At 42.3% G+C, this 27,314-nt stretch overlaps 2 protein-coding genes across 2 annotated transcripts in view; both read left to right on the top strand.

Moving 5' to 3' along the window:
* The window catches only part of LOC115203747 (protein FAM102A), a 77,168-nt gene extending 60,783 nt beyond the window's left edge, over positions 1–16,385 (top strand). Inside the window, exons 5-12 of the mRNA XM_029768697.1 lie at positions 9,733–9,849; positions 10,289–10,335; positions 10,617–10,789; positions 11,041–11,154; positions 12,318–12,546; positions 13,046–13,170; positions 13,683–13,752; positions 13,873–16,385. Of these exons, the coding sequence (XP_029624557.1) occupies positions 9,733–9,849; positions 10,289–10,335; positions 10,617–10,789; positions 11,041–11,154; positions 12,318–12,546; positions 13,046–13,170; positions 13,683–13,752; positions 13,873–13,918 (921 nt within the window). The 3' untranslated portion in view covers positions 13,919–16,385. The remainder of the gene's footprint in view (positions 1–9,732; positions 9,850–10,288; positions 10,336–10,616; positions 10,790–11,040; positions 11,155–12,317; positions 12,547–13,045; positions 13,171–13,682; positions 13,753–13,872) is intronic.
* A 2,924-nt stretch (positions 16,386–19,309) lies between these two features.
* Positions 19,310–26,959, top strand: LOC115203746 (dolichol phosphate-mannose biosynthesis regulatory protein). The gene is made up of 4 exons (XM_029768696.1): positions 19,310–19,400; positions 19,865–19,954; positions 20,164–20,266; positions 26,114–26,959. Exons 1-4 carry the CDS (start codon positions 19,398–19,400, stop codon positions 26,167–26,169), a joined length of 252 nt encoding a protein of 83 aa, XP_029624556.1. The 5' UTR covers positions 19,310–19,397; the 3' UTR covers positions 26,170–26,959.
* The last annotated feature ends 355 nt before the right edge of the window (positions 26,960–27,314 follow it).

Raw genomic sequence — 27,314 nt, 5'->3', positions numbered from 1 at the left:
ATTTTTATGTACATGTTCTTATTCATTCCTTTACACTTGTGTGTATAAGGTAGTTGTTGTGAAATTGTTAGATTACTTGTTAGATATTACTGCATGGTCGGAACTAGAAGCACAAGCATTACGCTACACTCGCAATAACATCTGCTAAACATGTGTATGTGACAAATAAAATTTGATTTGATTTGATACATTTATTTCAATTGACTCATTCCCTTAAAGGAACTGTAACTCAGTAAAACCTTTGACATTGTTGCATGTTGCATTTATATTTTGGTTCAGTATATATAAAAAAATCTTAATTTATTTCTACAATTAACAAATAATATGCGTAAAAATGTAGGCAGTTCATACGAAGGATTGTTACCTATAACCAGGATTTGCATTACAATAATTATATTTTTGGCAAGCAATTATTATTTTAGCAAACAATATTTGTGATTCATCTTCTATTGATTACCCCATAGCAACAGATGTGGGATACACACACACACACACACACACACACACACACACTCCCCACCCTTCCCCCCAACAACCACAAACTCAGATGTTCAACAGTTGTTCCATCCACAAGACCGACTCAAGAGATGACTAGATGTGCGAATGCATATACAGTTGCTGTTTGAGAAGGCAGGCACGAGTGGGGAGATTTGATTAACCAATACCAAGTCCTAGCTGATGGAGCTCAGATAGACCCTGCTACCCTAAAACACACACGCTGGTCCCCCGTCGTGACCATTTTCCCAAGTATCTCTGTGCAGTCAGACCTTTTGATTATTTTGTGCCACAAGGGCTACAATAATTTGCCCCCTCTCTAATTGTCCAAGTGTGACCCCCTCCCCATGGGTTACTGCAGCTAGTGTAGTCAGCACTGCCACTACTTGGGTGGGGGCACCTAACCGAAATTCCCACCGGCTAGGTGCAAGGTAATCAAGGTTCTCATTAGCAGCTTTGATAAATTCCTTGTATATTATGCTCACCCATCAGGGGGCTTTGGCTTTGTTGGACCAACCCTGCCAGGCAGGCGCAGACTCTTGAGGTGCCAGTGCTGCTTTAGTGGGTCTCTGACCGTGTTTATCTTTCTGTCTTGGCTGCGTGTCAGCTACTTGCAGTACGACTATAAAACAAATATGGACTTCTCCTTAGTGTGTGGTTCGCTCAGGTGGGTGTCTAGGGTATAGGGTTGGGGACCGTTCCACCATGATAGGTCAATAAATAAATAAACTATATTTATAATTAATTTAAAAATGAATAACCCATATCTGCACAAAATTGAAGGCTCCACTACTTTTGTGTGGATGCCCTTTTGGGAGTGTCTGTACAGTTGGCACACCATTTGTACAGTATATCTGGAGCAGTGTTTGTGTGTTACAGAGTGTGCTACAGTACATTTTACAGCCTCAATAACGGTAAAACCGCTGTGGTAAAAGTAAGGTAATCGTAAATTAGGTCCATAGCTCAAGCCAACTAACTGTAGTATGACATACAGTGAGGGGAAAAAAGTATTTGATCCCCTGCTGATTTTGCACGTTTGCCCACTGACAAAGAAATGATCAGTCTATAATTTTAATGGTAGGTTTATTTGAACAGTGAGAGACAGAATAACAACAACAAAAATCCAGAAAAACGCATGTCAAAAATTGTTTTGCATTTTAATGAGGGAAATAAGTATTTCACCCCCTCTCAATCAGAAAGATTTCTGGCTCCCAGGTGTCTTTTATACAGGTAACGAGCTGAGATTAGGAGCACACTCTTAAAGAGAGTGCTCCTAATCTCAGCTTGTTACCTGTATAAAAGACACCTGTCCACAGAAGCAATCAATCAATGAGATTCCAAACTCTCCACCATGGCCAAGACCAAAGAGCTCTCCAAGGATGTCAGGGACAAGATTGTAGACCTACACAAGGCTGGAATGGGCTACAAGACCATCGCCAAGCAGCTTGGTGAGAAGGTGACAACAGTTGGTGCAATTATTCGCAAATGGAAGAAACACAAAAGAACTGTCAATCTCCCTCGGCCTGGTCTTGAGCATAGAGCTGGCACAACCCGTCCTGGCTGAACGCTCACTTTAGTCTGGCAAATGCGGGGCGCTGGCACAGGACGAACTGGGCTGTGAATGCGCACTGGCGACCCAGTGTGTAGAGCTGGCGCAGGATATCCTGGACCGAGGAGGCGTACTGGGGACCAGGAGCGCTGAGCCAGCACAACCCGTCCTGCTGAATGCTCACTTTAGCCCGGCAAATGCGGGGCACAGGCAAATGCGGGGCGCAGGCACAGTGCGCACCGGGCTATGAATGCGCACTGGAGATACAGTGCGCATCACCGCATAACACGGTGCCTGACTGGTCACACGCTCCCCACGGTAAGCACGCCCGCTCTGCAGCGCTCTCAACGCCAACACCTCTCTCCGGAATCTTTCGTCGAGTTCCTGACTCGACTCCCTGACTAGCTCTGGTTCACCCCTCGGCTCCGCCGACCACTCCGTGTGCCCCCCCCAAAAATTTTGGGAGCTGCCTCTCGGGCTTCCGTTGTTGCCGGGATAATTCCTCGTAGTGTCGCCGTTCTGCTCTCGCTGCCTCTATCTCCTCCTTCGGACGGCGATACTCCCCTTCCTGCCTCCAGGGTCCTTTCCCATCCAAGATTTCCTCCCAGGTCCATTCCTCTTGACCACGCTGCTTTGTCCTCTGGTGGTGGGAGATTCTGTCACGACTGTGTGTAGGAACTGACGAAGGCGCCGCGTGAATATCTTTCCACATATTTTATTATAATGTGAAACTATGCAAGACATACAATAAACCATAAACAAAACAACAAACCGTGACGAAGAGGTGCTACATGCACTAACTTAAAATAATCTCCCACAAACAAAGGTGGGAAAAACAACTACTTAAATATGATCCCCAATTAGAGACAACGATGACCAGCTGCCTCTAATTGGGATCATGCAAAAACCCAAACATAGAAAAACAGAAACTAGAACCAAACAACATAGAAAAATAAAACTAGAATAACCCCCCCAGTCACGCCTTGACCTACTCTACCATAGAAAATAAGAGCTCTCTATGGTCAGGACGTGACAACTACTTTTTCCCTGCCTTATTTTCCATCCATAGTGTTTATAGTTTATAAGGTTTCCACTAGTTGACAGTAAACTGTGTGAAGTACCTTTTTAGCTCTTCAGTGACCCTGACCTAAGTTTTTAGGTGTGACCTACCAAGTAACCCAGCCAGTGATTAACACAGGTAACTAAGGGTGATGTCTGGATTGGATACAGCGCAAGTCAAATTGAAGTTGGAAAATATAGCATTTTTGCTAACCCAAACCTAATTCTCCTTACCTGCTACTTTTATTCTCCTAACCTGCTGCGTAAGTTCTAACCTGCTACGAAATGTCCATTTTAATAAGCTGTATTCTATCCAGTCAAAACCGTAACTAAGTACTGTGGATAGTACCACCATTACCAACAGGCCCTTTGGATTTCTAGAAATTACTGACATATGGTAGCCTATTCATAGCGTCTATACTCGTGCTTCAGAATAAGTACTGCATTAAGATATTATAACATCTTTTGTCTCTTGCCACACACTGTTTAGTAGGAAAATGGATTGTCCTTTTTGACATTGAAGACAGTGCATGGGAACTGGGAAGCACTCATAGTGGGAAGAGACAGGGCAGAGGCCAATCATGATTCTAGTGCTGATTATTGAAAAGGCATGTGACTGGTGACTCCTCTAAGAGGAAAGTGTGAGGACATGGACCTCCCCTTGTCCATTAAAGAAGGAAATGTGTGCATGCTTGTGTGTGTGTGTGCGTGCGTGCGTATGATGTGTGTGTTGGCCTCCGTTTCTGCCTGTCTGTGTTTATGTGTTAAGGCTGGGTGGATGTTATCATTCAGATTGTGCTTCCCTGTCCCCCTTGTTTCCTTCATATTTGCTGATCCCGTTCATTCGGGAAAAAGGCACTGTACCGGAATGTCCTCTGAATTAGCCAAAAAAGAGAGAGAGAGAGAGAGAGAGAGGAAAGGAAGGTTTTATGTTGTGTGTATTGTTGTGAATTGTTAGATATTACTGCACTGTTGGAGCTAGAAACACAAGCATTTCACTACACCCGCAATAACATCTGCTAAACATGTGTATGTGACAAATAAAATTTGATTAGAGATAGATAATGATACCCTAGGTCAGCTTGCTCTGCAATTCACTAGCCACAGGGCATGTGAGTATAGGAGGTCTTTGACACTTTACATCATAGCAGACGCTCTTATCCAGAGCAACTTACAGTAGTGAATGCATACATTTCAATTCATTTCATACATTGTTTTTTTCCCCCATACTGGCCCCCCGTGGGAATTGAACCCACAACCCTGGCGTTGCAAACACCATGCTCTACCAACTGAGACACAGGGAGGTCATTAAATCCTCTGGGTCTGTAGGCATTTGACACAGAGGGCAAGAGGAAGATGACTGTGGAAAAGGACTATTAGTTCTCTAAGTTCTGATGTGTTTGCCCAGTCCTGCTTCCTCTCAGTAGTACAGGGCAATGTCTGTCCAACTAACAGTAGTCTAGCTTGTCACTCCGACTAATGGCACTCCAGCCCAGAGATGTGTGTCAGAGATGGAGTGGCTGTGTCTGTGGGAAGATATTAAGCTAACAGTTTGTGAATGAAAATCCTCCAATACATACAACTATTGTGGATACAATGAGAAAAGGTTTGTGATCTGCACGTTGGTTTTGAAACCTTGTCTTCTGACCACGTTAAAGCAGTAGGATAATATGTGGATTCTAATGTGACTCACAGTTTAGATGACTGGCCAGACTGGTTGATTATAGCCCTCGAAGGAAAAAGTCTGGGGATGTAAAAAACATATGAAATAATTAATACAGTACTTTTACTGGTGGTGACCATCAGTCAGTCGAACTTCAACCAAATCATTTGGCGTCTCGACTGTGTTGCTGTGACAACAGGATTATGAGTGTGTGAGTGCATTACGCCCCAATCTAGTTTTAAAGCTGCTTTCTGCTAGAAAGCTAATTATCTACCCATGGTCTTTCGCCTGTGGTCACCATACGTGTCCTTAAACTGTGGTGAGTCACACTTACCAACTAATGACCATTAATTAGGTGACATCGAATAAAGTGGAAAAAAGTGAAGCTGATGTGCTTTATTTGCTGTATTTGCTTGTCCTAAATATAACTTTACACTGTCATAAGCATGACATAACAGATACCATTAATAACAATTTCTGTCAGGATATGACACCTAACAACTTTTATTCATATTTTTTTAAACCCAAATAAGTTTCTTTAATAGACAAGATGTCACGTCCTGACCAATATTTAGGTATTATTTGTATTATATTTGGTCAGGACGTGGCAGAGGTATATTTGTTTTGTATTGTGGGGTTTTGTGTGTGGTGTAGTGGGGTGTGTTAGTTTTGGTATAGGTTCTAGGTTTGTTTTTCTATGTGTAGTTTTGGGTGCTGGACTCTCAATTGGAGGCAGGTGTTTCTAGTTGCCTCTGATTGGGAGTCCTATAAGTAGGTGTGTGTTTGTTTGGTAGGTTGTGGGTAGTTGTATTTTGCACTGCGTTTATTCTGCCTGTAAAACTGTCACTAGTCTTTATTCGGTTTCTTGTTTTTTCTCCTTATTCTATTAAATAATAAGATGAGCATTCACATCCCGGCTGCGTTTTGGTCTGTACAACCCAACGAACTCTGTGACACATGATTTGCGTTGTATTGTATACAATAAAACTTCGGCCTAAAAGAGGACCTACAATGGAATTTTTATCATGGTTTCAGTGTCTGATGTGGTCTCATTTTAATTTATTTTATTTCACCTTTATTTATCCAGGTAGGCAAGTTGAGAACAAGTTCTCATTTACAACTGCGACCTGGCTAAGATAAAGCAAGCAGTTTGACACATACAACAACACAGAGTTACACATGGAGTAAAACAAACATACAGTCAATAATATAGTAGGAAAAAAAGTCTATATACAAAGTGAGCAAATGAGGTGAGATAAAGGAGGTAAAGGCAAAAAAGGCCATGGTGGCGAAGTAAATACAAAATAGCAAGTAAAACACTGGAATGGTAGATTTGCAGTGGAAGAAAGTGCAAAGTAGAAATATAAATAATGGGGTGCAAAGGAGCAAAATAAATAAATACAGTAGGGGAAGAGGTAGTTGTTTGGGCTAAATTATAGATGGACTATGTACAGGTGCAGTAATCTGTGAGCTGCTCTGACAGCTGGTGCTTAAAGCTAGTGAGGGAGATGTGTTTCCAGTTTTAGAGATTTTTGTAGTTCGTTCCAGTCATTGGCAGCAGAGAACTGGAAGGAGAGGCGGCCGAAGGAGGAATTGGCTTTGGGGGTGACCAGAGAGATATACCTGCTGGAGCGCGTGCTACAGGTGGGTGCTGCTATGGTGACCAGCGAGCTGAGATAAGGGGGAACTTTACCTAGCAGGGTCTTGTAGATGACCTGGAGCCAGTGGGTTTGGCGACGAGTATGAAGCGAGGGCCAGCCAACGAGAGCGTACAGGTCGCAGTGGTGGGTAGTATATGGGGCTTTGGTGACAAAACGGATGGCACTGTGATAGACTGCATCCAATTTATTGAGTAGGGTATTGGAGGCTATTTTGTAAATGACATCGCCGAAGTCGAGGATCGGTAGGATGGTCAGTTTTACGAGGGTATGTTTGGCAGCATGAGTGAAAGATGCTTTGTTGCGAAATAGGAAGCCAATTCTAGATTTAACTTTGGATTGGAGATGTTTGATGTGAGTCTGGAAGGAGAGTTTACAGTCTAACCAGACACCTAGGTATTTGTAGTTGTCCACATATTCTAAGTCAGAACCGTCCAGAGTAGTGATGCTGGACGGGCAGGCAGGTGCAGGCAGCGATCGGTTGAAGAGCATGCATTTAGTTTTACTTGTATTTAAGAGCAGTTGGAGGCCACGGAAGGAGAGTTATATGGCATTGAAGCTCGTCTGGAGGGTAGTTAACACAGTGTCCAAAGAAGGGCCAGAAGTATACAGAATGGTGTCGTCTGCGTAGAGGTGGATCAGAGACTCACCAGCAGCAAGGGCGACATCATTGATGTATACAGAGAAAAGAGTCGGCCCGAGAATTGAACCCTGTGGCACCCCCATAGAGACTGCCAGAGGCCCGGACAACAGGCCCTCCGATTTGACACACTGAACTCTATTAGAGAAGTAGTTGGTGAACTAGGCGAGGCAATCATTTGAGAAACCAAGGCTGTTGAGTCTGCCGATGAGGATGTGGTGATTGACAGAGTCGAAAGCCTTGGCCAGGTCAATGAATATGGCTGCACAGTAATGTTTCTTATTGATGGCGGTTAAGATATCATTTAGGGCCTTGAGCATGGCTGAGGTGCACCCATGACCAGCTCTGAAACCAGATTGCATAGCGGAGAAAGTGCGGTGGGATTCGAAATGGTCGGTATTCTGTTTGTTGACTTGGCTTTCGAAGACTTTACATTTACATTTACGTCATTTAGCAGACGCTCTTATCCAGAGCGACTTACAAATTGGTGCATTCACCTTATGATATCCAGTGGAGCAACCACTTTACAATACATCTATATCTTTTTTTGGGGGGGGGTAGAAGGATTACTTAATCCTATCCCAGGTATTCCTTAAAGAGGTGGGGTTTCAGGTGTCTCCGGAAGGTGGTGATTGACTCCGCTGTCCTGGCGTCGTGAGGGAGCTTGTTCCACCATTGGGGTGCCAGAGCAGTGAACAGTTTTGACTGGGCTGAGCGGGAACTGTGCTTCCGCAGGGGTAGGGAGGCGAGCAGGCCAGAGGTGGATGAACGCAGTGCCCTTCTTTGGGTGTAGGGACTGATCAGAGCCTGAAGGTACGGAGGTGCCGTTCCCCTCACAGCTCCGTAGGCAAGCATCATGGACTTGTAGCAGATGCGAGCTTCAACTGGAAGCCAGTGGAGTGTGCGGAGGAGTGGGGTGTCATGAGAGAACTTGGGAAGGTTGAACACCAGACGGGCTGCGGCGTTCTGGATGAGTTGTAGGGGTTTGATGGCACAGGCAGGGAGCCCCGCCAACAGCGAGTTGCAGTAATCCAGACGGAAGATGACAAGTGCCTGGATTAGGACTTGAGCCGCTACCTGTGTGAGGCAGGGTCGTACTCTGCGAATGTTGTAGAGCATGAACCTACAGGATCGGGTCACCGCCTTGATGTTAGCGGAGAACGACAGGGTGTTGTCCAGGTTCACGCCAAGGCTCTTAGCACTCTGGGAGGAGGACACAATGGAGTTGTCAACAGTGATGGCGAAATCATGGAACGGGCAGTCCTTCCCCGGGAGGAAGAGCAGCTCCGTCTTGCCGAGGTTCAGCTTGAGGTGGTGATCCGTCATCCACACTGATATGTCTGCCAGACATGCAGAGACTTTAGAGAGGCAGGGTAGGATAGATATAGGTCTGTAGCAGTTTGGGTCAAGAGTGTCCCCCCCTTTGAAGAGGGGGATGACCGCAGCTGCTTTCCAATCTTTGGGAATCTCAGAAGACACGAAAGAGAGCAACCATGACGCCTAATTGCGTAATCTTGTCACTAGGGAGGTAGTCACATGACTTCAAAGGCTCTACGTTGTCAGGGAAACAGTAAAAAGGTCAGTGTCATGTTTACCCAAGATTGTGCTTGTTTGTGTAGTGGTTGTGAATGTTGTCACAATGTTAGGGGCTAGTCGTTTTGTATATTAGCTATCTCCCCACTGAACATCATCTTTGGAGTGGAACATTCATTTAAGTCAATAAACCATTATTATAAAGACCTCTGGAACATTTTTTAGATGGATTAAGATTTGAGCGAGAATTGAGTGAGTCGATTCCTGAATGCTAAAAGAATCAATATGGAGCATACCGAAGACAACAACTAGCAGGAAAATCTTTAGCCTGTATAAGTAAAATATGCTGTTGAAATCCTGATGGAATTCCCTCTTAGTTGAATCAACACTACAACAGCACCATACCCTGTCAGCAATGGTTTCGCTGGCTGGTCACATATTATGTTATGGCATATTTGTGTTCTTCCGGATTGGCTGGAGGCTGAGACAGAAAATAGAGGGGGATAGAATGGATAGAAGGAGAGAGAGAATAGGGAGATAAGGGGACAGAGAGGAAAAAAAGGGAAGAAGAGAGGAGACTGAGAGAGGTAGGTGAGGGAGCACTAGTTGTCCCTAATCGAGTGAGAGGCATCAAGGTTGGGTGACCTCGCCAGCCTCACATGGATAGTTATGTAACGGCTCTTTGGGGGGTGGTGTGTGTTAGCCCTTCGCTCACCTCCCACCCAGTAGAGTAAAAATACTGGAATGGCATACCGAAAGCGAGCATACACGTCATACTTATACAAAATGCATGATGTGTGTATGCGCCGGTCCCATTGGGGAGCCGGTTTGAAACCACCCATCTCACACTGAAAGGAAGCATGCCTAAGTACAGCAATACCAAGGGAAAGCCTTATTACAACGGGGGCAGGTGTATTTAATGGATAGTTGGTAACCACATGAGTACCGGTATACCAGAGAATTGTCATTCTATTCTGATAACAGTATACAGATTTTCTATAAGCAATTTGTTATCATCATCATCATCATCTCTCTTTCTTCCCTCTCTCTTCTCCCTTTCTCTCTCTCTCTCTCTCTCTCTCTCTCTCTCTCTGTTTCTCGCTCTCTTCCTCTCTCTCTTTCACCCTCCCTTCAGCTGGGCTTTGCTGACCTCAACATGGCGGAGTTTGCTGGCTCAGGCTCCACCGTGCACTGCTGTATTCTCGAGGGCTACGACACCAAGAACACTCGACAGGATAACTCCATTCTCAAGGTAACCACACACACACACACACACACACACACACACACACACACACACACACACACATTGACATGAGCTCATCGAAGCCCCATGTGCAAAGGCATGTCCTCTGCACTCTGCACAGAGAGATCAAGGCCATGCTGAGACTTGTTCAGGAATTGTTCAGGTTGAATGAACGGTTAGCTTTCCCACTAGGCATTTAGAGTGGACAGTTATTTGCACAGTAAATTACTGAATAGACTGATCTTGCCAGGTGCCACTCTTTTGGCTTATTTTTAACCTAACGGTTTTTATCAAACTTACTCACATAGCTACCGTACGTGCTGTAGTTTTGAATGCAATGAGGGAGAAAAAAACAGTAGTTGAAGTGCTCTGTTGTAACATTTTACAATAATATTGATAAAGATGATGTATGATAATAATTATAATATTGTTGTCTTTTTTCTAGGTTACTATTGGAATCACACTTTTGTCGGGGGATCCCTGCTTTAAAACGTGAGTTGGACCTCTGGCGCCACCTTTAGGCCAGAATTGATATCATAAAATAAATCACCGCAGATTCTGGATAGTCAGGATTTCCTCCTTTTACTCTCTTTCACTCTCATCCCGAAGAGTTTTCCTCAATCATTGTCTTTTCTGTCTTTTGGGGCTCCTGGTTTAAATTATATAAAATATGATCCAATTAATATGTGTATTTAGTGCTTACTATGATTACTTCATAATAAAACTACAAAATGATTGAATGGTTTATTTTTATTTGACCTTTGATCCTGTAGGCCCCCCAGCACGGCCAAGTCCGTCTCTATCCCGGGCCAGGACCCCTCCCTGCAGCTGGACTGTAAGGGCGAGGGCACCGATGCCAACTATAACCCTCCCCCAGGGGGCGTCACCAGGACATCATCAGGACGGCTCCTCAAACCCAGACTCCCCTCAGCTCCCCTCAACTCTGGTACGACAGTGAATCACATCTGATTGCTGAAACTTTATTAAAGGGGCAATCTGCAGTTCAAACAAAAACAAAGCCCAAAAATATATATACCCAATGCAGATTTTCACTTTAATTGATTATCTATGTATTATCTATTTAATCGTTTATTTGTGAATTTTTAAATAAGTTCACTCTCCTGTTGTCCATGTGGGACACCATTTGTTGAATTTCATGCCACAGAAGCTATCATCATCTTGTGTGTTGTGTTGTAGTTCCAGGTCTACCTAGGGAGCAGTTGGAGCAGAACCTGTCCAGCCCAGATGAAGTGTTTCACACAGGACACTCCCGGAACTCCAGCTACGCCAGCCAGCAGAGCAAGATATCAGGTCAGTTAACTTCTTTAAGATTGCCAAACTTACTATTGTGTATGTTGGCAGGAGTAGGGTGAAGTGGCCCCTAGGCTCTGATCTTGGATCAGATTGGCATTTTCACCACTAATGGTTAAGGTTAGGATTGGTGGAGGGGAAGCTGATTGTAGATTTGTACCAAGGGAAATTTTTGCCCTGGAGCATGTTGCCACAGGGCCATAGCTACTCAAGTCCCCGGTCCCATCACCCTTCCTGTCACCCCCCCAAAAAATGTTTTCCTACTTGCACTGAATTTCTTTATAACTACTACTTTATAATACTTTATTGAGGGAAAATGTACTTGCTACAACTGTGATATGTGGTTCTCTCGCCCAGCTTTCATAAGATGAATGCACAAATTGTAAGTCACTTTGGATAAGAGCATCTTGTCACGGTTGTCGTCGTCAGACGATATAGCGAAATCATCATCGGAAAAGGAGGACCAATATGCAGCAGGACTGTGTTTGTTCATTTTGAACATTTATTAACTCAAAATGAACACAAAACAAACTCACGATCACCGAACAGTCTTCTCAGGCTCACATACGCTAGACAAGAACAATCTCCCACAAAACCTACACCAAACAATTACCCATATATAGGACTCTCAATCAGAGGCAACGAGGAAACACCTGCCTCCAATTGAGAGGCCCAAACCCCAATCAACCTAACATAGAAATACATAAACCAGACTACACATAGAAATACTTCAACATAGACCATAACTCAAAACCCGGAAATAATAAATCAAACGCCCTCCTAACTAACACACCACCCCGAACCACATAAAACAAATACCCTCTGCCATGTCCTGACCAAACTACAATAACAATTAACCCTTATACTGGCCAGGACGTGACACATCTGCTAAATGTAAAAATGTAAGTCAGGGCGTTCATCTTAGCCTTGGACTACCTAAATTTGGTTTGATTGAGTTGATCTAAAAGATTCCTTGATTTCATGACTGGGGAGGAGAATGATGGATAAATAATATCTGTCATAGGGTTATATGACAATCCTATGTGTGTATGTGCGTGCGAATGTGTACTGTTTGTGCGTACACGTGCATCTGTACTGTATGTTCATGCACAGTGTGTGTATGGGGGTCTAATTTACTTGTATGCCCTCCCCTTCTCTCCCAGGCTACAGCACGGAACACTCTCGCTCCTCCAGCTTGACAGACCTCACCCACCGCCGCAATGCCTCAACCAGCAGCAGTACCTCTGGGAGCCTGGGCACCCCTACCCAGACCCCCCACGTCTTCGCCCACCCCCTTGCAGCAGACCCCCAGACACCAGGAGAGCCAGGCACCAAGCCTGAGAGACCCATACGACCCCTACGCCCTGTCCTGCTCTCCAATAGACCCTCCAGGCAAGCCACAGCACACGCACACATAGACAGACACAGACACAATCACACATACAAACACACAGACACACATTTATATTTTGAGGTCATTACATTTATTCCCAAATATCCAATCTGTTGCTGGGTTACTGGTTATTTTTCCGCAGTAATATATCGAACCCTGTTTTGGCGAACCGTGTCAAATAGATACGCGTCAAAGAACAAACCGTATTTGACATTACATTTACATTTTCATCATTTAGCAGACGCTCTTATCCAGAGCGACTTACAGTAGTGAATGCATACATTTCATTTCATACATTTTTTTTTTAAATGTTTAAAAAAATCCATACTGGCCCCCCGTGGGAATCGACATGTTATATAATGAGACTACTACGGCCTAAAAAGCATTTGATAGTAATAGCCTCGATCAGGTGTTACTGGTTAACTGCACCACAATCACTGATGACTGAGAAAGCCTCGATCAGGTGTTGTTGGTTAACCATATCATGTGACCTGCCAGGAGGAAGAAGGACTCTGTGGAAAGCCACCCCACCTGGGTGGACGACACGCGCATCGACGCCGACGACATTGTGGACAAGATCATCCAGAGCCAGAACTTTGCTGATGTCAACAACCATAAAGAAGGTATGCGAAGGGGAGTAGCCATGATGGAACAGTGAAGACTAGTTGTGAAGATTGTGTATTTATTTTTTATATTTATTGAACCTTTATTTAACTGGGCAAGTCAGTTAAGAACAAATTCTTATTTACAATGATGGCCTACCCTGGCCAAACCCTAACCCGGACGACGCTGGGCCAATTGTGTTGATGGAATAGCTCATAGAAAATGACAACAGTGAGCATGACCACACAGTGATAACGTGCTTCTCGCTCTTCTTCTCACTAGTTTATCCTATACCTATTTTATCCTATACCTATTTTATCCTATACCTATTTTATCCTATACCTATTTTATCCTATACCTATTTTATCCTATACCTATTTTATCCTATACCTATTTTATCCTATACCTATTTTATCTTATACCTATTTTATCCTATACCTATTTTATCCTATACCTATTTTATCCTATACCTATTTTATCCCTCTGTGTGCCCTCTCTCTTTCTTGTCTTTCATTCCTGCTTCCACACACAGACAGCAACCTCAGACTGTTTGTCAGCAAAGATGGGACTACAGCCCTGAGTGGGATACATCTGGGAAACAGGTGATTTGTGCATGCAAGATTATCTGTGTACAGTATGTTATGAGGATCAAGAACATATCATTTGTTAAGGTAATAAAAGAAAGAAATGAACCCCTTCCTCTTATTATGTGTTTGCTGTAGGGTGATTGCTGGTGTCTTTGAGCCAGTAGTGATCGAGAGCCACTAGCAATGAAGATGGACGGATGTCACTCTGCCCCCTCCCTCCATCTCACTCATTCTATCAGCTTGTGGGAAAAGGGTACATGAGGGACACTGAAGACACCTCCACTGTTTTGAACTGTTTTGTGTGTGTGTGTGTGTGTGTGTGCACAAATGCACATACGACTGGCTGCCTTTTGATATACACCACTTCAACAAACACCACTATACAACAGATGTAACCCTTTAATCAGATATTTTAGCAGATATTTAAGGTGATGTAGGTGGGAGGTGGGAGGTGTGACGTATGAATAATCCATTAACGTAGAAAAGCTTTTTAATCGATGCTTTCATCTGGGGGACCGTAGGTGTAAAGTGTGCAAAGTACTTGATAGAGAGAGAAATGGGAAACCATCGCATCGTGGAAATTTTAGTGCAACACTGAAAATCAGGAAAAGGCGTTGGAGTCAAATGTGGCTGCCTCAAGTTGGAACATTATGGTTTACCCTATGTGTATAATTTTGTGTATCAATTCAAATGAGGGGAGCGTGCTAAAACCAAGAAAGATGTGGAGAAATTGAACAGACCAATGTGAAATTTTTGATGAACCCCTTGCAATCCTCAGATTCCAGAACAACAGTACTAGACCTGGTCTCAAAGTTACTGTATAGCCCAAATAACCCATGTTATAGAATATATATGCATATAAATATGTAATATGACAATAGATAATGTTTATATACGGACCTGAGAAAGAAAAAGGTGTGCACATATGGCTGGCCATATGCAACTGTACATACTGCCAGGGTTGGTAATCGATTAGTCTAGTCTACGCCCTTGGTCCTCTCCTCCCTTGTGTCTTTTACATAGTCTGCTTTACGTCCTTAAAGTAAAACACTATCCTGAAGTTCACCAGCTGGCTTGGTGACTATACTGTAAAAGTAGGAAAATCAGACTCAACTTTTCTTGGTTTCTCTATTTTTGTTGTTAGTCATGTGTCTGTCTCAGGATATATGGATGGTGGGTTTCCCTGTACTGTTTTGGCCCTGGCCTGTCACTCATCTGTCATGTATGTCAGACCTAATTGATTTGAGTCACCACGCCCATGACATCAGTCCCTGTTCTCAAGGACAGGAGCTGTCCGTTACCAGGTTTCTGGAATGGTTATAAAACTCTTCTTGAGCTGCAAAAAAAGCACTTTTGGATTGGTGTTCTCAACAAACCAATGTTTACAGTGTGATGCAAAAGGAAACTCGACCGCATATTATTTCAAACCTGCTTTCTCGCTGCAAGAGGAAGAGTATTGTTTTTTTAATTGGGGCCCATAATATGTTGTTAAGTTACTGAAGTGGGGTACTAAAGTTAGCCAGCTAACTTCATAATCTTTATTTGTGAAATACTTTCTATGTGGCCTTGGCTATATGAACTGTCCAACTGTTGCCATTCCACTTAAGTCGCAATATCACCCGAGATGTTGACTCGTTATCAAGCAAAATCAACTTACAAGTGAATAAGGGCTCTAATGATACAACTGACAGTGGTATCTGGTCATCTTCTCCAAAATGACCAAGCTATTCTATTTCCTGGGGGGAAATGTCATTTCATTTCTATCGCCCCCGGATTTTGTATGTGTTAGAAGAACATTGCATTGTAGGTATGGTGTGGTATGGTGTAGTCAGAGCCAATCAGAGCCAATGGGTCAGTCTCATGCAGCTGCCCCATGTGGCACAATGCACCTGGTGTGCACTGGTTAACAATGGAGAGTTTTCAGAAGAAGATCCACCCTCATCCCCAAATGACAATGTCCTTTTGTATGCATGTTTGTGCCTGTGTGCCTGGGTACGTCTTTGTGAGGGAGGGAGAGGGAGCGAGAATGTGTGAGTTTGTGTGTGTACGTCTGTATATTGTGCGTGTGTATGTCCGTGTGTTCATGTGTGTGTCTGTCTGTGCATGCGTGTTTGTGCATGTGTGTATGTCTGTGCTGCAAACGTAGTATGTGCGTGTGCAAGTCGATTGTTTATGTGTGCTGAAATCAAAATAGCTTGCCACTCGCCTGTCTTACGGTTCTTGACCCCTGAGTATCCTTTCAGTTGATCTGAGTCCTCAGCAGGAAAACAGACCTAATGCTTAGCCTGTCTTTTCGCCCTTAGTCTGCTCAATTCAAATGTATTTCAAAGGAAAAAAGTGATAATGGGCTTTTATCTACACACATGTAGTCTCAACATACTGTATCTTCCTAACAAGGATGTGTTTTATTTACACCACACCAGACATTCAAAGCATACTGAGATTTGACATTCAGAGGCATAGAGAGAAAATATCCAATACCCTGGCCCTTGAAAAATAACATTTGTATTTTTGTGCTGTTGCAATGTGCTTTTGTTTTTGTTTCACTCTCCAGTGTGCATCATTGTCGTTGTAGATGTTGCTGTGCATACTGTATGGGTGTACTCTATGTCCTTGAAAAAAGGAAACATTAAATGCATAAGCTAAAACTCCTCTGACATGAATACACATGCATGGGAAAATGTTAACGACACAGACATTCTTCTTAGCTTTATTTGAATGTGTCAAATTGATGTGGACCATTCACCTCTATTTCATTAACTTGATATAAGTAAGACACTGATTCTGTGTATTTTAACAGGAGCTTTACAACAAAACTACTATATTTCTTTCACTCTGCCTCTCATTACATTACACTGTCTCTTAGTAGTATAATAACAATTTGTATTAATGATAAACTGATAATAGTTATAATGGCAAACACTTAAATCATATTTTAGTTTTTTGTATTCCCAAACCAGCTGGCTGGTTTACTTTTTGTATGCAGCAGAGATGTATTGGAAAACCTGTGCTCTTCTTTGTAACACAAAAAAAATCTAGTATACAATTTTGTTTTGGTCTACTCTAGAGTTAAAATAATTGATTGTTTCTGATTCTCCTGCTACTGATTTTATGTGTACAAGAGGGCTTGTTGTATATTCCTTGTATTGTTTGGGTTCTGTTTTCCTACGTACTTGACTGTTTGTAACCAGAGTAGAACCATATTAACATGAGGTTCTGCTGCCATGAATGGAGCGCCAAGGATTTCATCCTGCATATTTGAAATATGAATGAATCAACACAGGGTGAGATTTCTCTGGTGCAACACATCATAAGATATTTGTCATTGCATTTTAAATCAACCAGAATATCCCCTCCATGTTGTGGGTTGAAGAACTTGGCACAGTAGTTAGAGGATGGCAGTCAACACTCTGAGATTGCTCTCTGAAAGACAGAGGGGGAGTACTGTAAATCACTTTCATGGTTCAAAAACTCACATGGGCCTTTCCTAAGGTTCATCAGGTAGAGGAACCATGATTGAATGGGGACCAGATATGCTATTCCTAGATTCGTAACAGCACATAGGTCTGGACAACTATTTTGACCTAACATTTTACCTATTTTAATTATTTAACCTTCATTTTATACCTCTTACATATATATTTTTTTCATTTAGCAGATGCTCTTAACCAGAGCAACTTACAGTAGTGAGTGAGCACATACATTTCATACATTCTTTTTCCCAAACTGGTCCCCCGTGGGAATCGAACCCACAACTCTGGCATTGCAAACACCATGCTCTACCAACTGAGCCACACAGGACCACACTCTTATTTTGTCATCTTTGTAAATTGATTTTAAAACTATGCACACGAGTCCAAGACTCTCCGAGAGGTCCACCCAAACTCATGACCTTGATTAAGATTAAGAATAAAGATTCGATTTTTATGATTTAAAAATCAACATTTAATGAATTTATATCAATAGACGACTATTGAAATGACAATTTTTCAGATTTTCCAGAATTATTGTGAGATATTTATTTTACACACACACTTACAGGCATTGCGCCAAAGTTTTCTCATCTTAATTTTTTCTCCTAAAATGTATTTATTCTATCACTTTAAACTCACATGTGGAGGTACACTGTGACATGATGAATTGGAACTATATTTCTACACACTATTCTAATGTTTACTTTTTTCGATTGTAAATGTCTAGTTGAACAGTGTAAATGTCATATTTTGTGGAAATAAAGCTATTGTTGGGCATTTGAAAAACTTTTGGGCTGATTTATTTCACATCCATAATACAATGTAGCTCAGAATTTCAAATAGGAGTCTATACCTCGGTGATGATCATGCTGTTACTTTGACTCCATCTTGTAGTGGAAATATGTCTGAGTTACATGTGTACACTAGCATCTCAAGGATACACCCATCACTTACATGTGATCGAGATGTCAGGTCATGAATCCTCCAGCTGGTACAACTATGACAAGATGTTGGGTGGCAACATTCACATTTACCAAGGAGGATGTTGAAATAGATTCATAGGTGGTATTACTCTATTATGGTTACGCCTACTAATTTGAGAGGTAACCCAACAGCAATGGACAAATGGCAGTGGTGGAAAAAGTACCCATATTTTCATACTTGAGTAAAAGTAAAGATACCTTAATAGAAAGTTACTCAAGTAAAAGTGAAAGTCACCCAGTAAAATATTACTTGAGTAAAAGTCTAAAAGTATTTGGTTTAAAATATACTTAAGTATCAATAGTAAATGTAATTGCTAAACTGTACTTAAGTATCAAAAGTAAAAGTATAAATAATTTCAAATTTCTTATATTAAGCAAATCAGACTGCAAAATTTTCTAGATTTGTTTTATTTATGTCTAGCCAGGTGCACACTCCAACACTCAGACATAATTTACAAACTAAGCATGTGTGTTTAGTGAGTCCACCAGATCAAAGGCAGGGGATGACCAGCGATGTTCTCTTGATAAGTGTGTGAATTGCACCATTTTCCTGTCCTGCTAAGGATTCAAAATGTAACAAGTACATTTGTGTGTCAGGGAAAATTTATGGAGTAAAAAGTACATAATTTTCTTTAGGAATGCAGTGAAGTAAAAGTAAAAGTTGTAAAAATATGAATAGTAAAGTAAAGTCCAGATACCCCCCAAAACTACTTAGGTAGTACTTTAAAATATTTTTATTTAAGTACTTTACACCACTGACAAACGGAAGAACAGTAATGTATGTAGCAGGCCTAATAGTAAATTATGATAACATCATTATTTTAAACTTGCATCACCATTTGGCAAGGTGCTCTAGTCTGCCTGACTTGTACAGAAAACCTTTATAGATGCTGGCATACAACCAAAGAGTGAGAAACCTTTTTAATACAACTACAACTCCCAAGAAAACCATGTATATAGCGTGACCCTGTATATAACTTTCTTAATTTATCGTGGTCATCTTATTTCTATTCATTATGTGTTTTTGTTCTACTTAACTTTTTCGTTATAGTACTACTGATATTGATTACTGCATTGTTGGGAAAGAGCATGCAAGAAAGGCATTTCACTGTAATGGGCACGTGACAATGAAAAAAATACTTCCACATCCGGGTTACCTCTCAGTTTACGGAAGTGATTCAAACGCGGAAACAACACGTCAGAAATGGTGAGAGAAATGTACAAAGTTGTGATTTACCCTGCATAATGCAGCCATTTTTATTTATATCCACAAATATATTTAATTATATACGAATTACCTGGTAAAATGTTGTTAGGGAAGCTCCAGAGACCAAGTCAAAGCCAGAAAAGGTGTATGCTAAACTGAATTAGCTAGCTAGCTTCCTAGATAATCTCTCAAACCTGTCTGTACTGTATGGTAGTTACAGCAATCTATCACACTATTGTCTTTTTTTGTGTCATGCATGGTTAATTTGATCACCTGGCCAGATTATCAAATGAAACTTCGTAGTGTTAGCTAGTTTACCTGGTTAGCTAAATTAATCACCTTATACTTATAGCTATCTAGCCATGCGTACTAAGTGTTCTTCTTATTAGTAATAATAGCTATTCATATGATGCATTAGCTATTTTTAACCTCACACTCATACATTTGGTCTTAATTTCTTGTAGGCCACAGGGGCAGACCAAGCAGTTGGCATGGGCCTTGTTGGCTTCAGCCTCCTGTTGTTTACATACTACACAATATGGGTAATCATTCTGGTAGGTAATTTATAGCCTAGATCTGCTATTCTGGTCCAAGATCTGTTTGTGCTGTTTTGCCAACACCTGCCATGGCATACCAATGATTTTCCAAGACAGCACAATCCATTCTGGGACCAGGCTATAGATTAGATCTGCAAATTAAACTTGTTGCCTGAAGTCGTTTTTGTGTCCACTGACTAACTTGACTGATAATGTACCTTTTCCAGCCATTCGTGGACAGCGATCATGTGGCCCACCAGTATTTTCTTCAACGGGAGTATTCTGTCATTCTACCTGGGATCGCAGCATTGATACTGCTGCTCAGTGTAGGTGAGTTCTGGAATGCTACATTGGATGGGTTCTAATCCAGTGTTTTGGTCCCTTCCCTGTTCCCTGCCTGTAGATCTGAAAGAACTGGATAGACATAGGATCTATGTATTCTAGGGCATTCTGTTTGTTCACAAGGATCTTCCTGAGCTAGGTGCTGCTGTGTTGTCTATCTGGTGTTCTACAAATCACCAGAACTTAAAGTGGTACTGACAGTGTTTTAACTACTTTGCTAATATGAAACAAACATAATATCAGTCAAAAATATAAAATTCCCAGTTTATGCTTTGAAACCAACTCAAGGGGTTTTAAAGAGAGGTTATATTTGAGTCAAAATTCCATGACATACAGTAAGGCATTGTTGGCAAAATAGATGGATGCAGTTCAATACATGATTAATATAATTCACCAATACATTTCTTGGTAGTCTAAAAAATATTGCTATCAGGTTGTAAATCACAGCTGGCCTGGTACATTGTTTGCTGCCTCCACCCATTCGGGTTGCTCTGTTTCAGTTTTCATTACAGAAATATTTTTGGGGAAAAATGGACGACTGTAACTAAGGCTGGGAATGTCAGTACAATCAAACTAGCAAGGGCAAAGTCAGTCATAACGTGGGTAAGAGCCTAGCACACGTGTCAAACCCAAGGCCCGCAGTCTGAATATTACGCACAAGCGAGTATAAATGAGTCAGTCGAGTCATCTACTTTATGAAATGACTGCCTGATGTGGTTGCATAGGTGAATTCAACTTCAATTGTGCTGCATTTGTGTTCCATTTACAGCTACACAGTGGAGGGAAAGAGTACAGACACTCCTAGCTAGGCTGCTGTCGGGTTTCGTTTTTTAAAGCTTGACAATGAATAACTAAAAAACAACCTGCAAGAAAACACCATGCAAAGGAAAAACATGTAGACCTATTACAGCAAAATCAGAGCAGTAGCCTAGGCTTGCTACTCAACTACAATACGTTTTGAGTGCACCATACAGCAATGCTGCATTTAACCACACCGGTGATCCATGCAGTGCAAAAAAATAAATAAACATGTTTTAAGTTTAAATGTTACAACAACTTATAGCTATGTTTTTGTTAATAAATACTTTTTGATTAAGGTCGCAGCATATTACGCAAGCATAGCAGCAAAGGCAGGACAAATATTATTTATCTTTTTTGTTTTAATGTTAAAATGCTATATACAGTATCCTATGTACATAAGTGGACATTATAAAGGGCCATATTTTTTTCCAAATAATACAGTGGCCGGGTTAGCTCGCAGTTCTAAGTTTAGTTTTTTGTAAAAAGAAAAATGGCTAAGTCTGGGCCACGAATTCGTTGTTTTTTTTTTCAATCTGGCCCATTCACTGATTGAGTTTGACACCCCAAACTCTATTTATGTAGCTAGCTATTTATTTAGCATGCTAAAAATACGGATCCTAAAGTTAGCTAGCTGCTGGGAGGATGTCATGTCGTTGGAGGAGTGGGTGAGTGACCGACTTTTCCCAATCATACCGTTTTTCGTTGGCTACAGCTAGAGATCTCTTTCCTAACTAGCAAACTATGCTGAACTTGAATGACTTATCCGCAGTTAACATATATCTTAGTTGTCAATCAAATGTATTTGGCATAGATCAAATGGGTGGGTAGGCAAGTTCCCATTCAGTTGTCAAAATGTGGGTTCTGACAAGCATGCATTGCAGAAGTACGAGCAGGCTACTATTCCCCATCGTTTATCAGTGCAATTTTGAAGGCCAACTAGCTGAAAACGTTTGAGAGGGTTTATCTAATGTTCTCTCATTAGTAGGGATGCACACTAGTCTCCTTTCGGCGAAATTCGTCGTTTTGAATCCAAAATAGGTGACATAGCTTCGTGACTCGTGTAGGTCCGATGAGAAACATTTGGGAGGGGAGGTGGTTTGGAGCAATACTGGCTGTATCCAAGGCTCTGCCAATCGTTCACATAACAACAGAATGCAAGAATGCAGCACAGCAAGCGACTGAAGAGAGAAGAGACAACCAATTTGCTAGTTACAGCATCAGCGCGCGCTCTGGAAAGACAGCATAGAGTAGAAAGGCAGTTGCAGCAGCGCATCTCCTGAAAGATAATGAAGAGGTAACGTTAGATGAGAAGATTGACCACGGAGACGGGGGTGAGAAGGTGATGAGAAGGTGATAAAGAGTACTTCATGAGCTGTAACCGAAAAATAACTGGGATTTGGAAAATTTGAGGTGAGGGAGAAAGTGTGGTGGAACAAGTATTAGCATTGTTAAGTATCTTGCTAGCTGGATCGAATTCTCTGTTAACTAGCCAGAGAAATGTTGAGCAACATTAGCCAACTCATCTGATCAAAAGTTTATGGTGTGACAATTAGCTTGCTAATAGTCAGACACCTAGCTAACGTTATAAGAATTCGCTTATAAGAAATCCCTCAATGCCCACCGACAAACGATGAAACAGGCAAAGCTTCAATACAAGACTAAGATCGAGTCGTACTTCACCGGCTCTGATGCTCGTCGGATGTGGCAGGGCCTGCAAACCATTAGACTACAAAGGGAAGCAAAGCCGAGAGCTGCCCAGTGACACAAGCCTACCAGATGAGCTAAACTACTTTATGCTCACTTTGAGGGAAATAACACTGAAACATGCATGAGAGCACCAGCTGTACCGGAAGACTATGTGATCATGCTCTCCGCAGCCGATGTGAGTAAGACCTTTAGACAGGTCAACATTCACAAGGCCGCAGGGCCAGACGGATTACCAGGACGTGTACTGCGAGCATGCACTGACCAACTAGCAAGTGTCTTCACTGACCAACATGTTTTAAGCAGACCACCACAGTGCCTGTGCCCAAGAACACTAAGGTAACCTGCCTAAATGACTACCAACCCGTAGCACTCACGTCTGTAGCCATGAAATGCTTTGAAAGGCTGGTCATGGCTCACATCAACACCATTATCCCAGAAACCCTAGACCCTCTCCAATTTGCCTACCGCCCCAAGAGATCCACAGATGATGCAGTCTCTATTGCACTCCACACTGCCCTTTCCCACCTGGACAAAAGGATCACCTATGTGAGAATGCTATTCATTGACTACAGCTCAGCGTTCAACCCCATAGTGCCCTCAAATCTCATCAATAAGCTCAGGACCCTGGGACTAAACACCTCCCTCTGCAACTGGATCCTGGACTTCCTGACGGGCCGACCCCAGGTGGTAAGGGTAGGTAACAACACATCCGCCACGCTGATCCTCAACACAGGGGCCCCTCAGGGGTGTGTGCTCAGCCCCCTCCTGTACTCCCCGTTCGCTCATGACTGCATGGCCAGGCACTACTCCAACACCATCATTAAATTTGCCGATGACACAACAGTGGTAGGCCTGATCACTGAAAACAACGAGACAGCCTATAGGGAGGAGGTCAGAGACCTGGCCGTGTGGTGCCAGGACAACAACCTCTCCCTCAACATGATCAAGACAAAGGAGATGATGGTGGACTACAGGAAAAAGAGGACCGAGCACGCCCACATTCTCTTCGACGGGGCTGCAGTGGAGCAGGTTGAGAGCTTCAAGTTCCTTGGCGTCCACATCACCAACAAACTAACTTGGTCCAAGCACACCATGACAGTCGTGAAGCGGGCACGACAAAACCTATTCCCCCTCAGGTGACTGAAAAGATTTGGCATAGGTACTCAGATCCTCAAAAGGTTCTACAGCTGCACCATCGAGAGCATCCTGACTGGTTGCATCACTGCCTGGTATGGCAACTGCTTGGCCTCCGAATGCAAGGCACTACAGAGGGTAGTGCAAACGGCCCAGTACATCACTGGGGCCAAGCTTCCTGCCATCCATGACCTCTATACCAGGCGGTGTCAGAGGAAGGCCCTGAAAATTGTCAAAGACTCCAGCCACCCTAGTCATAGACTGTTCTCTCTGCTACCACACGGCAAGAGGTACCGGAGCACCAAGTCTAGGTCCAAAAGGCTTCTAAACAGCTTCTAAGACTCCTGAACATCTAGTCAAATGGCTACCCAGACTATTTGCATTGCCCCCCTCCCCTCCAGAACCACTGCCACTCTCTGTTGTCACTATGCGTAGTCACTTTAATTAACTCTACCTACATGTACATACTACCTCAACTAACCGGTGCTCCCACACATTGACTCTGTACCGGCACCCCCCTGTATATATTATTTTTTTACTGCTGCTCTTTAATTACTTGTTACTTTTATCTCTTATTCTTATCTGTATTTTTTAAACTGCACTGTTGGTTAGGGGCTCGTAAGTAAGCATTTCACTAAGGTCTACACCACATTGTATTTGGCTCATGTGACTAATAACATTTGATTTGATTTAGTATTAACTGGTATACGACTCCTTGCCGTTCAAGTTATAACGTGTTAGTTGCTTACTGGACCCTGACAATCTGTGTGAAATGTTAACTAGCTAATGAACTAACCACTATCTGTTAACTAATGTTTTCCCTCTACAGTATGTGGTTAATTTTCAGAATGAGAGAATTAGGTGAAAATGAAGCGTTGCTTGTTAAACAAGTGGATTCAGGGATCAAGTGTAGCTGGAGCTGGGCCTGGCTTAAACTGGATGCCACTATAGAAGTGAAAGAAACACCACACACTTTCCCCCTCTCACTTTTGCTGGCACATTGTAGATGGATGTCCATAGGCAGAAAGTGTATAATGTACAGTGTAGCCCAAAGATATTGTTTTTGTTGTGTTGAACTTGACAGTAACGTGTGTGTGTGAGGGTTTTAACTCGGTGAACGTTATTTTTGCACACGTAGCCTTGTGCACTTGATCGATGTCTATAGAGCTAAAATAGAATGCCTGTTTGTTTCATTCTATTTCTACTTTAAGATGTTTTTTTCCCCAAGTGCAATATTTAGATGTGTGTGGTCATAAGCGTTCTATTATAAAGACTGTCATGGCTAACTGCAATATTAGTGTGTTGTTTTTTGTTTTTTTGTCAATACTTTTTTTTTTGCATTAGTCTAGGCAACAAATAACAGTGGATTGCTTTCTTTAGGTTCACATTAACCACTTTTTATTTTACACACAGAGACTGATCATGTAGATCATATTCTTTGTTGTTTAATTAGTTAACCTGCATTTCCCCCTAGCAGGGATTTTCTTTGCATGTTTTAGCCCTTTTTGGGCCCTCACCAGTTTGCATCCCTGCATTAGATTTTACCACCTCACTCTGGCTAGCATTAGTTGTTGATGTGCATAGGCAATTGAGGGAAAGCGAGCCTACCTTTTTCATGGTTGTTTGATCAATAGGATTGTGAAGTTCTCAAATGTAAATGACTCCTGTGGTATTAACATAATTGCAGAAATCCATTCAGGTGTATTTTGTTGCTTTTGGTGAATGTGTTCTAATGTTATAAAGTTGCGCTGTTGCTACTGCCTGTAAACGTCCAGTCAAAGTAAATGATGGCAGGCCCGTGTCGCAAAGGGCTATTTGCTTATAGGTCTGATTGGCTATGGCGCACCGGTCTGCGTAGACGCCGGTCCTGGACAGATGTTTTTATTTGCTTTTATTTACTGCAGTGTCTATTAATTGTACAAACCCACGGTCACTTCCCCACTCCTATATTGCTGTAGAATTTTCACAATTGCCTTACTATACATTTTTTTTATGAAAACGTGAAAATGACCAAATCGAAGTGCTCACCTGACAGAAAATGTAAAACATGCTGGAATTTCCACTTTAACTACAGATCCATATGCAGTACACACATTGGCGATTCTGTGTGGCATCTACTGTATTTTAGTCTGGCCTTTATGAACAGTGACCATATTATTCTCCTTAAAACATACATTTTCTTCTCCTCCTCAGGTACCTTCATTGGAGTGGTCACCTGGAAGAATCGCAAGCCTAAGAAGGTGGACTAAGAGGGATGGTGTCACAGAGGTTAGGCGGTTGAGGATGTAGAGCTAGAACTGAAGCTACTGTAGCTTCCATAGAACCTCCCTGGTTCCAACATCTTTCCAACAGTCCAGCTGAAGAAACTAAAAATAAAGTCTGGACTGCTTCTTTGTGACAGCTGATGAAAACATCTAATGACTGAACGACATAAGATAAGATTTGAAGAGCTGCTGTCCACAACCTTCTATCCCTTATCTCCATTCAGACCCACTATGTGAAATCCACAACCTTGCTGTTGGTAATGCATGGCTCCGGATGCTATATTTGTCCTCAAGGTGCATTGTCATTTTGCCAGAGATTAAAATCAATGAGTCGGTATTCACTGTTACTGTATGTGGTCAGAACTAGATAAAACCTGGCTTCATAATGTGGAGGGGATAAAAATGTGCTGATTTTGTAGAGTGTACTATATCAGATCTGATCAAAGTTTCACTTTGGCATCCCTTTTCATCACATCTTGGATGTAGTTTTCAGGCACTGTTTTACATCTCAATCCCAATTTAAGATAAATTGGAGTGGTCACCCTTAAAGACAGTGTTGTGTTCGAGACCACTGAGACCGATTCAAGACCAGGACCGGGGGGGGGGGACAAGGGGTCCAAGACTGAGACCAGAAGAATGCGAGTCCAATTCAAGACCATGATTGTAATTTTGTCAAATAATCATAATCTGGTCGGTGGAACTGTGTGTGTTTGGATTTTCACTCAAAATCACATTTTGTATATATAAATAAATTGATGGTCTATGTCCACAACAATGCTGAAACCACATCAATCTAATTGGGTGGGCCTGTCAGGGTCTGGCTTCCCAGTGGATGGGCTTCTGTCCACCAAGGCCCATCCATGTCTACGCCCCTGATGCAAACGGGCATGATGACAATTGTGCGTCACAAAAACCCTATTAACCAACACGTCGGACTAAACTTTTTCAATACCTGGTTTGCATACCTATTGTTGCATTAGTTAGCATTTACTGGTAGATATAATTAGATGAAACCAGTGGCAGTTCCAGACCATTTCAACTGGGGGGGCCAAGCTGGGGCCAGTTGTACTGTTAGAGGGGCCAGTTACATTAGCCGTTACTGTTGTCATATCATTTTCTTCACTGCATTG

The sequence above is a fragment of the Salmo trutta genome, chromosome 12 (genome assembly GCF_901001165.1).
Source record: "Salmo trutta chromosome 12, fSalTru1.1, whole genome shotgun sequence".
NCBI lineage: Eukaryota > Metazoa > Chordata > Actinopteri > Salmoniformes > Salmonidae > Salmo > Salmo trutta.
This window is presented reverse-complemented; position numbering and strand designations above follow the sequence as displayed.

Excerpts from the sequence above, each read along its gene's own strand:
- LOC115203746 (XM_029768696.1), top strand. Across the intron at positions 19,955-20,163 it reads CAATATGGGTAATCATTCTG|CCATTCGTGGACAGCGATCA; the intron begins GTAGGTAATTTA and ends TACCTTTTCCAG. Across the intron at positions 20,267-26,113 it reads GATACTGCTGCTCAGTGTAG|GTACCTTCATTGGAGTGGTC; the intron begins GTGAGTTCTGGA and ends TCTCCTCCTCAG.